This window comes from Camelus bactrianus, chromosome 2 (assembly GCF_048773025.1).
Source record: "Camelus bactrianus isolate YW-2024 breed Bactrian camel chromosome 2, ASM4877302v1, whole genome shotgun sequence".
NCBI lineage: Eukaryota > Metazoa > Chordata > Mammalia > Artiodactyla > Camelidae > Camelus > Camelus bactrianus.
The window spans coordinates 108,262,221-108,275,075 of record NC_133540.1 but is presented as its reverse complement, the minus strand read 5'-3'; the positions used below and the strand labels follow the sequence as shown (position 1 = coordinate 108,275,075).

At 35.7% G+C, this 12,855-nt stretch overlaps 1 protein-coding gene across 4 annotated transcripts in view; it reads left to right on the top strand.

The window, feature by feature from the left end:
* The window catches only part of KLHL5 (kelch like family member 5), an 85,078-nt gene that overhangs the window by 57,155 nt on the left and 15,068 nt on the right, over positions 1-12,855 (top strand). For 3 of the 4 annotated variants that reach the window (XM_074349105.1, XM_010962669.3, XM_010962668.3), the window contains 3 exons: positions 918-1,080; positions 6,273-6,485; positions 7,991-8,162. In XM_074349105.1, coding sequence (XP_074205206.1) covers positions 918-1,080; positions 6,273-6,485; positions 7,991-8,162 — 548 coding nt within the window. Of the gene's footprint in view, positions 1-917; positions 1,081-6,272; positions 6,486-7,990; positions 8,163-11,677; positions 12,842-12,855 lie in introns of those variants that run through there. The other variant, XM_074349089.1, reaches the window with a different exon arrangement.

Below are 12,855 nucleotides of genomic sequence, written 5' to 3'. Positions count from 1 at the left end.
CAAAACCCTCTGCTGGCTTTCCATCTCTTTTAGAATAAATCCAAAGTCCTTATAATAGTCCTGACCACCCTGCATAATCTGACTCCACCTTCTCCCTCATCTCCTACACTCTCCCCCTTACTCACCCTGCACTCAACTGGCCTCCTTGTCCTGTGTACCACAGACACCCTAAGCAAGCCGCAGGGCCTTTGTACATATTGTTTCCTTTACCTCACCTCCTCTTCCCCCAGGTACTTTCCTGTCTAGAGTCCTTAACTTCTTTCACGTTTTTGTTCAGATGTCACTTTATCTGGGAGGTCTCCCCTGATTCTCTCTACCCTTTTATTTTGTTCCTTTTTTCTTATAAATACCTGAAATATACTTTGCATCTGTTTCCCAACTAAAATATTAGGTCCATCAGGGTAGAGCCCTTACCTGTTATGTTCTATTAAGTATCTGTCACTTAGTAGAAACTCAATAGATAGCTATTTGTTGAATAAATGAACAAATGAATATGACTTGGTTGCCTCATGATGAATCACACAAATAGATTGTGGTATCAAATCTAACTACAGCAGAATCTCAAGAATTTGAATTAAAGAGGGAAAGGAATAAAATTGCTGTTTTCAAATATATTGTAAATCCGAATGATTGAGAAGTGTTTTAAATATGGCAATCTGTACATCTTGTATACTTTTTTAAATAACTTTGTCCTGTTGAACCTCAAAATACTTCCTCTAAAACTTTTAAGACCAGGGCTACAGTGTTATTTTTCCTCCTCACTCACTCACTTGCCTACTGAGAAGAGCTATGAGGAAGTCAGGTATCTTTATCATAAATTTTTGCTTAGTTAAATTTGCATGTTAAAAGTTCGTTGTATTTTTATTTCAGTTAAGATGTGATTTTTAGGTCATTGCTTCTCTCCTGTCTCCTTGTAGGTGTGGCTGTGCTGGAAGGTCCTATGTATGCAGTAGGAGGGCATGATGGCTGGAGCTATCTGAACACAGTGGAAAGATGGGACCCTCAGGCTCGCCAGTGGAATTTTGTTGCCACTATGTCCACTCCCAGGAGCACAGTAGGTGTGGCAGTGCTCAGTGGAAAGTAAGGAAATATTTAAAGTTCCAGTTAAAACACAATAAAAATTTATCAAGCGATATTACTGTCCAACTTAAAGATATATAGAAATAAATCATGAGAGAAATACTTTCAGAGTGATGTAAACAAACTTTAAGATAGTCTCTTTTTATGCTAGTTCTAAATATAAATAGCTCAACATTAAGTTAGTCTTTCATTCTAATGTGTAGATATTATAAATTTCTAATTATCATTTTGAGTGGCGAAATTTTATAAAAATATTCAATGTAGTCAAAATCCAGTGGTTTATGTAGCTTTAAAAGTATATGGTCTTTTTTATTTTGTTTTTGAAAAGTAATTAAAATCTTTATTATAGTCTCTCTAAGATGCTTAGGAGTCATTACATGTATAATGTACAGCAGAACTTCAAATGATCCCTCACCCCATCTTTCTCTCAGTGTTTCATATGTCATGAAGAGCTCTCCTCTTCACCCCTACTCCCAAAATCCCCCAGATAGTTCCCCTCAAAACTAGTCTTTGTTGAATCTAAAAGTTTACAGTCTTTCAGAAGTTGTGTACTCTCTCTCAGTGTTTCCCTGAATAATTCCTTCCATCTCTTCTACTGATTTATTCTTGCTTTTACTTCCTTTTTATCTCAATAAACTGCTGAAAACTGGAATGGACTTAGAAAGAAGTGCTTTTTGCCTCTTGCCTGCTGTAAATAAACAGATTTGGGTAGAGCCACCACCAATAGTTCTTGGTAACTCAGAGGCTGACTACATGGTTTCTTTTGCAGGACTCTTCCGTAAAAATGAAGCCCTGCGTGGTTATTAAATAAAAGTTGTTTGTTGCATAGCTTTACTCACTTAAAATACTTTATCATCATTTCCAGAAAGAGGAAAGAATCAAGGTTAAAATACAGGTTTAAAATTATTTGTAAGATTGTTATTGATTATTAAAAGAAAAATGAGAAAATATTGGTGATATTTTTATATTTTATGACCTAAGATCTTGTTTCCTCAGGGCCTAATATTTTTGTTATTTTTTAGCACTCTTACAAGTGATGATAGAGAAATAGAAACCCATTTTTTAAATGCATCTGATCTCAGTACCCCTCCTCTCATTTGTTTTAGCTAAAGAAATAACTTCAAAATCCATCACTACATCTCTTTCCTAATTCCTGGTAGAAGAGTCAGCCACCAAAGAATATAGATATTGAAAAAAATGACTGTATCTGGCTAGAAATATTTATTTCTAATAGAGGATAAAAGAGTAAGTGCATTCTCTAAAACCTGACTTCCAGACCTACAGTACCCTGGACTTCTGGGCATAGAAGTATCTTACTTTCTTACCTTTTCTTGCACTCTAATGAGAATTCAATATTTCAGTCTTTAACCTACCTGAAGCACAATGTATTGAGTATAATTCTGAGACAACCTAATAATCGTATCAGAAGCTAAGGATACTTATCTACTAAACAGTAAGTTGATTTTGAGAGTACAGTCTGTCCTACATTGTGATTGTAACTGGTCTATTGGGATATCTCTCAAACTGGTCACTTTGCCCCTAACCTGAACTCTCTCCCTTTCATTCTTCATTTTAGAGACTCACCTAGTGTTCTACCTAAAACACAAAGAGGACCATGTCACTTCCCTGCTTAAAAGCTTTCAGTAGCTTATCTGATGAAGCCTCCTTTACAATCTTGCCTCTGTCTCCCTCTCTAGCCTCTGCTCTCTCCTCTTCCCATGCCTAATACACCTCAGGAGAACTAATCTATTTGTGAAAAATACATTGTTTCACACTCCTGTTGTCTTTTAACCCATACCATCTGTCTTAGAATGTTGTTCCCCCACTTTCCTACCTGGCAAACTCAGCATCCTTGAAACTTGCTCAAAAATCACCTCCAGAAGACCTTCTCCAATCCCCACTTTTGTCTTTTCATTCCTGCTACACTCATTGTCCATTCCATCCTCATCAATTTTACTGTAGATAATTTGTGTATAATTGTACTGCAACATGTACCACTCCATTATTGTAGTCTTTGACTAGTCCATCTCCTATAGCAGATCATGGTCCTGCATGACCTGGTCTGACTTTTTATTCCTGATACCTAGCACACTACCCAGCACATAAGTCTGAAGTGTGCAACCTTGCTGAAGAATATCCTGGTGCCAGTCAGATGCAGTGGTGCTTTAATCACTCCAAGGAGAGGATATGTTAATCCATCAACCAGCGTTTTCCTAAGCTTGCTCTAAAATAAAGTAACAATATTTTAAAATATTTTGTTAGTTTCCATTTTGGGGTACATATCCAGAATCTGGAAAAAATAGAAGTTGTTAATTTTTTAAAAAATAGGCCATTGATTGAAAAAATTAATTTTGTATCTTCTCTCTACCAGTCCTTTGTGATTTAGAATAAATCATTTCACTGTGCCTCATTTTTTTTAATCTGTAAAATGAAAAGCCTGGATTAACTGCTGTTTTTGTTATTTTAAATTACTTTACAGTGCTTCCTGATGAAAAACATAGTAGTTTTTTTAGGGAAGAACTGTTTTGATGTTTTATAAGTTTTATCTTAAAAATTTCAAAGTGTTAAGTTGCATTCCTACCATGTTTGACAGAAAGATGCTTTACTTAGATTTCCAACTGCTCAGGCTTCTTTAAGCCACTGGCTTGCAAGTACTTTGGCAACAGAATCTCTCTTTCAAGTGAAATCTTGTAAAAACCTCAATACTTGAGGCAAATGGAAGTTCAAGTTTATTAAAAGCTTATTTTAAATTTATCACATGTTTGAGTTATAATGTTTACTTATAAAAATCAGTGTAGAAGAATAATCTGTTTTAAAAAACAAAGATTATTTCTATATCTTGTTTTGGTTTTGTTGTCTAGTATGAAGAAAATTCTGATTGACAGTTCTAAGAAGCTAAAAATGGAAATAGTTATTTTAACTACTAGAGCGATTTAATTGGAATCTCAGGAAATTCTTCAGTTAAATTGCTCAAGTGGTTTGTAGGTTTGTAGAAATTTTTTTTTCTAAGCTGAATATCTACCAACCACTTCTATTCTTGATCATAATTTTTGAAGTCAGGCAAGACCTAAATCTTATTTTAAGATATATAGTATGATACTATCTCAATTTGACAAAATCTCTCTCTTTTTATTGTAGTAGTTACAGTCTTGGGGAAGAAAGTTGAGTTCTGAATCTTGCATGGCATTTAATTGAGCCAGGTGATATTTTTGAAAATGAAAACTACTTTTTAAACTTCAATTTCAAATGAACCATTTTGGGGACTTTCTCAAGTTCTCCACAGAGTCCTAGTCTTCGAATACAGTTTGAGAACCATTGCATGAGATAATGATTCATCAGGAAGTGTTACCAATAATACATTTTAGCCCTTAACATTAGCTCAGTATGAACACTGTACATTTAGCATCTCCTAAAATGCCATTTTCTAAAAGAGGGCCAGTGGAGACAGATTTTTTTTTCCCCTTAAACACTTATACCATGTTTACCATGCGTCAGGCAATGTTCAAAATACTTTAAATTTGATCATCAATAATCGTGTGAGGCAGGGCTTATAGATTTTATGGATGATGTAATTCAGGCAGATGGAGATTAAATAAATTTTCCACAGTCACGGCTAGTAAGTGATAAGCAGTAGAACCAGGATTCAAACCCAGAGAGTTGGGCTCTGAGTTCGTGCTCTTAATCACTGTACTACACCACTTTTCACAAGGAAGAATTCGCTATCAAGAAGGTAGGATGCCTTGAAGCCTATTATAGTATGTGTGTGTGTGTACATGTATTTTTAGTTATTGACATCTTCTGGTTATTGATACCTTCTAATATTCTGTGATACATATTTAAATAATTATTTTGCTAAGTATTAAAGATGAGGACAGTTTAATGTTAAGAACAGTAGCACAAAAAGTACTTTTAACAAATAAAATTTTTAACAGATTAAAGTTTCAAATAAATTTCAAATTGCATACTGTTGATACAGTATAAATTTAGAACAAAATACTGCTACAACCATATTTTGCTGTTTAAGATATGGTCATCTTAAGAACCAGTTGAGGGGCATAGGTACTTCATGAATTAAAATTATGAAATCTGTCTTTTAAATAATGTATATTTAATCATAAATAGAGTTTTAATGGGCAGAAATTTGACATAGTTGAAGTATTATTTCTTGAGAATAAAAAATAACTAAACATTAACAAAGGCATCCATAAATTCAAAATGTATGTGTTTTTGTACAAATAGTGAACTGAATTTGTTATTCTTTCTTAAAAACTGATAGAAAAAATATCTACAAAGAGCTTCCCAAGTAAGCAGCAAATATAAGATTTTTATGCTTAATAAAAAATATTCAGATGTTCAAATATTTTAAATATTTTATGTATATTTTAAGCTCAGAATAAAAAGACTTTTAAATTAGTGCAGTATATTGATTGAGAATGAATTAAAATTGATTTACAAAAATTGACTTACATATTTATTTTAGATAATATAGTGTGTTAATGTCCTAAACATTGCCTAGGAGATCAATACATTTCAGTCTATAGTTTTATTCTCATATTTTACTGTTACAAGTATATCCCAGAGGACAGTTGACTGTACAACTGTACATTAATATAACTCTTATCCTTCTTCTGCTTCTTACTGTGTGACCATGTGCAAGCCTCTTAATCTCCACGAGCCCCGGTTTCTTCACCTGTGAAACAGGGATATAAATGGTTTGTCATAGCGTCATTGTAATGATTAAATTAATGCATGTAAAGTGCCTCGCCTGTGGTAAGTGCTCAAAGAAGGTTAGTTTCTTTCCTTTATCGCCAAGTCCTATCTTAGCTATTTAAGAAACGCCATGGTATATTTATACACCATATTTTATCTATTCTAAGACTCATTTTAACATCTCTAAAATTGCGATGCATTTTACAGTCAATGGTAGCATGTGAAACAGATGGCAGCTGTGAAAAAGTTGTCATTGCTTTCATGTGAGTTTGTTATCTTTTTTATGTCTTTACAGAATAATATATGATATATAATGTGCTGCTTAATTGGTGACACACCTTCTTTCTTAATGTCACATAAATTGACAGTGTATCTTCTAACTGACGTCATCTTAAATCCAGTTAAATACCATAATAACCTCTGTCTTAAGCATAACAAAAGCACTGTCTCTTAGTTATCATTCTGTTTGTTCTTTTTTACAGACTTTATGCAGTTGGTGGTCGTGATGGAAGTTCTTGTCTCAAGTCAGTAGAATGTTTTGATCCTCATACTAATAAGTGGACACTCTGTGCACAAATGTCAAAAAGGCGAGGGGGAGTAGGTGTCACGACCTGGAATGGACTGCTGTATGCTATCGGAGGCCATGATGCTCCCACGTCCAACTTGACTTCCAGACTCTCAGACTGCGTGGAGAGGTAAATTCCTGTGAAGGAAAACTAGGAATAAAAAGACAAATATAAGCCTCTGCCACTTCCACACAAACTGGTATTCTTTGTTGAGCAGCCACCATGGGCAAGGTGGTTCCTGAGGAGCTTTGTAAACATCGTGCTTTCTGTCTGCTCAGGCCGCCTCTCGGTCTGTCTCCAGCAGCCTGTTCAGAGTCTTCTCTCAAACTTTAGAATTGCTTATAGAATTTATTAATCGAATCATATGACAAACACTTATTGTGTACCTATTTTGTACTGGACATTGTACCTAATAAGGAAAGGAGTTTGATGAATTTCACAGCAAATGAATTAGGAGCTAGAGGCCAAATAAAAAGTGAAAAGGAGAGGGACACTTCTGACATATTTTTATATAAAGTGAGGTAACATGAAATAACAAAATGAAGGGCTAATAAGGCTTAAAAACTTGAACAAGTCATCCTTGTTCAAAACTCAAATATAGGGCCAGGTAAAGAGCCTGATGTCACTGGAAGCTCTGGACAGCGGTTCAGGCTCCCATCTGCTGTGTTTAATGGAATGGAGAGAGCTGAAGGGATTTAAGAGGTAGAGTCAATAAGAGCATGTGTGAACACTCCAGAGGAAAAGGAATGCTTCATTCAGTCAAGTGGATGGCGGCCACTGTCACTAGAGAACAGAGTGATGGAGAGAGTGGCAGGAAAGGAGTGAGAGGAGGTAGGGGCAGACCATGTAGAGTCTTTCAGCCTTACTAAGGATTTTGGACTCTAAAGAGCAGTGGGAAGTTAATGAATGTGTGTGTTGTATTATTTAATAAATTATAAATGACCAGAGGAAGAACAAGAAGTGAAATGAAGGTTTGTTGATGACAACAGGTACTTTCTATGAAATGATAAGTAGAGTTGGTTGGTGGTTTTTGAAAAAGTGGTGAAGTTACACATGCATTTCACCTGTGTTCAGGAGAAAATAATTCAGACTATGCTTGTTACCTGTTATAATCCAGGAAAAAAATATGGAAGTCTTTAAATACCTTGTGCCATAAAATGCAGGCTGCACCCAGTGAAAAGTTGTTCACTGATACAAGAAGTATTGGAAGCAATATAGATCATCTTAGCATGATGTTTCTGCTCTTAGACAGACAATTCTGGGCAGTTCTACTTAACATACTTCATGAAATGAATAGGAAACTCCAAAAATGGAGAGTTACAATGTTTGAGACTGTAAGTCATCTTAGCTGGAGCTTCATATAATGGTTTCCTCAAATTTTTGGTAGGCAACCTAAAACCTTAAAGCAGTTGTAAACATTTACATTAGCTCTTTTGACTAGTTTAAGTGTTATGCATATGCAAAATTATAAGTTAAAGTTTTCAGGAGAATATTGATATTTTTCTCTAAAACTATGTTCAAATGTACTTTATATAGCAGATAGTAAGACATAAGATAGGATTAAAGGACAAAACTATTTTTATGTCAAACATTGTGGGAACAATGTCAGTTCCAGTTCTAAAATTTTCTTTCAGATATGATCCCAAAACAGATATGTGGACTGCAGTGGCATCTATGAGCATCAGCAGAGATGCTGTGGGGGTGTGTTTACTTGGTGATAAGTTATATGCTGTCGGAGGGTATGATGGACAGACTTACCTTAATACAGTGGAAGCTTATGATCCCCAGACAAATGAGTGGACCCAGGTATGGCCTTTCATTTTTCCATCATGACACTTACTCTGTTTTTGTTAAAACAATTCTATTGGTAAAACAGATCTCTCAATTATGTCCAATATCAAAATATATAGCAGAAATATAGTAAAATCATCTCTTAATTAAATATAAGAAAACAGAGGGAATGTTTAATTTTATAGTATAGTTAAAATCCAGAACAGAGGTAGTTCTAAAGTCTAAGTTAATACTCAGAGAAATTACTTGTTTGTTTTTCTTTTTTTTTTTTTTTTCTTTTTATTGAGGTATAGTCAGTTACAGTGTGTCAGTTTCTGGTGTGCAGCATCATGCCCCAGTCATGCATACACACACACACACACACACACACACAACACATATTCACTTTCATATTCTTTTTCATTAAAGGTTATTAAAAGATATTGAATGTATTCCCTGTGCTATACAGAAGAAATGTGGTTTTTATCTATTTTAATATATAGTGGTTAACTTTTGCAAATCTTAATCTCCCAAATTTGTCCCTTCTCACCCTCTTTTCCCCAGTAACCATAAAATTGTTTACTATGTCTGCGAATCTGTTTCTGCTTTGTAAATGAGTTCATTACTGTCCTCTTTTTTCTTTTTTTTTTTTAAGATTCCACATATGAGTGATATATGGTATTTTTCTTTCTTTCTGGCTTACTTCATTTAGAATGATGATTATTATCATTATTATTATTAGCTGCCACCGTTTGCTTGCTGAGAATTGATGAGATGTTCTAGCACTGATAGAGCTGATAGGACCACAGGAAGGCTGTATAACTAAGGGAGGGGAGATTGTGGAAAATAAGAAACAAAGATGGTAGTCACAAAAAAATGAACAATGATTTTTACATACTCATACCACTGATATATGGGAGCAGATCAAATGTCTGGTCATAACCTAATTAAAGATGGGAATCCTAAATTACATTAACAGGTGAGAAACTTGATCAGCAAGCTTATTAACAGGAAGAATTCTGTCTATGTCTGGGCAATGCCTAGCACTTCTAAGAAAGATCTTTTGAGATCTTTGTTTCCATCATCATCAAGAACAGAACCATGAATCTTGTACCTCTGGCACCCAGTTTAGTATCTAGTATACAGAAGACACTGAAATGTTTAATTGAGCCAAGGTTTTCCTATATACAAGGAGCAACAGTAACTGCTGTCAAGAAAACAAAACTTAGGAGAATTCCTGCTGTCATAGAACTTAACTGCTTAGGTGAGAGCTGCACGTTTAAGGGGAGGATCCACCCTGTGCAGCAGCTGGTATGAAGTGCCCCGTGGTACAGGCAGTGAGCGCATAGGAAATCAAAGAGAAGAAAGAAAACGGGTGTTGAGAAGGTTTCATTGAGAAGAAGTGGGATTTAATTTAAGCCTTAATGAGTCAATCCAATTCAAAAAAGTAAAAGGAAAGGGGAAGTTTGTATGAGAAAACATGAAAAAAATGTGACTAAAGCAGAAATACGCAGGCTATATTAAGGAAGTATGGCTGGTTATAAGGCTCCATGCTTGAGAAGAGTTGGAGTTCTTATGGAGAGGAAGGCTGGATTCAGGATGGAGGTCTGTGATGGTCAACCTTAAGAGGTTGGTAATAAGAAACCAGTGGAGACTTTTAACCAAGAGAGAGATGCAGTAATAGAAAGTCCATGTGTCAGCAGCTGGGGACAGAGTAAGTTGGATTAGGAGCAAGGGAAATGAAGGTTGGGTGAAAGGAAAACATTTAGAAGGTTGCTTCTGTTGTAAGGCTTGAGGTGTTAAATATATAGATGGATTCAAGAGATGGTACCAAGTCCTGTCTGTTTTTTCTTTATATGCTTTCTGGCTTGTATAGAGATGCAGCTTCTGATGAAAACAGCAAAGGAAAGATCAGATAGCATCTTATTAGATAATGAAATAGAGCATTTAAAGAGAGGAGAGAGGGTTTCAACAGTGCAAGAAAGAATGAAGAAAATTTGTCATTCATGAAGTTGTCAGGACCTTTGAGAATATGATAGTAGCAGAAGCCACCACCCAGTGTAAAAAGTAAAGAGAAGAATAAAAGTAAATGTGGGAGCTAGAGGGGTGTACAATTTTTAAATGATGATAGAAAGTTAACACTTACTGAGTGCATTTTATGTACCCAGCTCTATTCCAAGCACTTGTCATTAAAGAACTTATTAAATCTTCTCAACAACCCTGTGAGGTAAATACTGTTACTTTCCCATGATATTGCATGAGGGGTCTGAGACAGAGAGATTAAATAGCTGACCCAATATTGCACAGTAGATAAATGGGAGAGTTAGATTTGAGCCTAGGGTCTTTTTCACAATAGAGATGAGGACAAGAGAGTTGAAAGAAATTCAAGACCAGAAGGAGAAAGCAAAATTGAAGGGCACTTTCCTGAATGTAGGACAGGAAACAGAATTGAGGGCAAAGGCTGGTACTCCTCAGACTGGAGGAAACGATCTTACCTTCTAAGACCGGAGAGAAAGATGAGAATATGAGTATAAAGGATATAAAGTGTTTTAAAATGAAGAGAAGGATAGAAAAAGAGACTTAGATTGTATGACTGTGATCTTGTTTCTTTCTTAAGTGAGCTCACTCAGTGAAGGGTTGAGAAAGCATAATTTGAGGGCTTCAACTATGGAATTTCATTAGAAACCATGTGGCCACCTACCGTCAGTCTCCCACCATGGCGGAAGTAGTTGTGAATGACAGCAAAGGAACCCCAAAAGAGACAGAGGAATCTTTTTCTGAGATGTATTTGATTTAAGCCACAAGGAAGTCGATTGGCCAGTATTTCAGATTTGGTATTACAGATAATTAATACTTTATGCTGAGTCACTCTGTATCAGAATTAATAATATGTGACCACATAGCTCTTTGGTCTGCAAGCCATCTCTATTACTATTTTAAAGCACCTAAATGTGAACTTATAACCATAGTATCTGAAGAATAAATGTTTTCCATTTAATGTTCCAACAAATGGACAAGAGGACATTTGTACAGGGAATGAAATGAGATGACCAAGTCTTAAGCCACCACCCACTCCACTACCAGCCTTGACCCACATCAGGAAGTGACTGCATTGTATTTAATGAATTCTCCAAACTATACTTTCTAGCTGGTTTTCATAACAACAGCAACTATTCACAATATAGAGATTTTAGTGTCTTGGGTGTTTTGAGGAAAGCTGTTAATTTCAAGCAGACATTTTGATTTAATTGACATAGAGATTACTTCTAGAATACTGTAAGTATATATGGTTTTAAAATAGGTTATTAGTTCAAGGAGATATAACAGTGATCAAAACCAAAACAACTGATTCAGATGAAGAACAACTAAGAATTCTCTTACAATTGAAGTTGGATGTGTTCTTAAAATCTACTCATTGGTGCAGGGTGCAGGTGTCAAAATGATTAAGAAATCTTTTTTTTTAATAACATCTTTTTAAGCACTATTCTCATGTATTTTTATCTTATTTTATTGAGAGGGAGGTAATTAGGTTTATTTAATTACTTTTTTAGTGTAGGTACTGGGGATTGAAGGATTGAACCCAGGACCTGGTGCATGCTAAGCACACACTCTACCACTTGAGCTGTACCCTCCCCCAAGAAATCATTTTAATATCACATATTTGACAAAAACACTTTATGACATACCTCCATATACATAAGTACAAAACAAACTTTCTTAATACATTATATTAGTCATCTGTTCTCAAATGCCAATTTGGTGGGGGTGATTAGGTTTATTTTCATTTATTTATTTGTTTATTTTTTAATGGAGGTACTGGGGATTGAACCCAAGATCTTGAGCATGCTAAGCATATGCTTTACCACTGAGCTATACCCTCCCCCCAACAAATGCTAATGTTTTAATTCTCTTAGGTCAGATACATAGTTTGCTGTGCATTCTTACTGTGTTCAAAGTAGCCCTTTAAAAACTATCCTTGCCCACACTTAGTTTCACTGTGAATTTCCCAGTGTCTAGAGTACTCAAAAGACAAAGATTTAAGAATTGTTCCTTATCCATAAGTGACGATTATGTTTTGTCCCCTTTCACTTGCACTTCTCACTGTCATAGAGTTTAGTCACTAGGTTTGTTTCCACTCCTAGGGAGTTGGATGGGTGGTATTTATTATTCATTCCCTCCACTAAAAAGGAGTAGAGTGGGTTTACACTTTCCAGCCATGTGGAGAAGGTCAGCAATAAATATGAACTTAGCGGTTCCTCCAGAGGAAGCAGATCGTGGGCATACGGTGTATTTGTGTGCTCTCTCTGCAACAGCATTTCTGTTACCCGGCCTCTCTGGGTAGTACCTGGTATTTTCTCCATGGTAATCACAAAGTTACTTTAGGTATTTAGCATTCCCTCACATCCATATTGTGCATCATTTTGGCCAAAATAGGGTTTCACGTAGAACAATTCGAGAGCTATTAAGAAAAAAGATCACCCTTAAAGAGAAGTGAATACTAGATAATTATGTCCTATACCCAAACCAGTTTAGTTGGTGAAGCTTTGGCATCAGGAGGGAGGTCCTGTTCAGATGGAACAGGGCCAGCAGTGGGGATAGAGCAGCAGGGTGGGGGCAGCAGCTCTTTTGCCTATAAGTACAGACCGTTTCAGTGTTGCACCGACTAGTGTGGTATTATCAGCGTTTTTACCTACAAACCCAACACCTATGTTTTTTTTGTTTGTTTTTT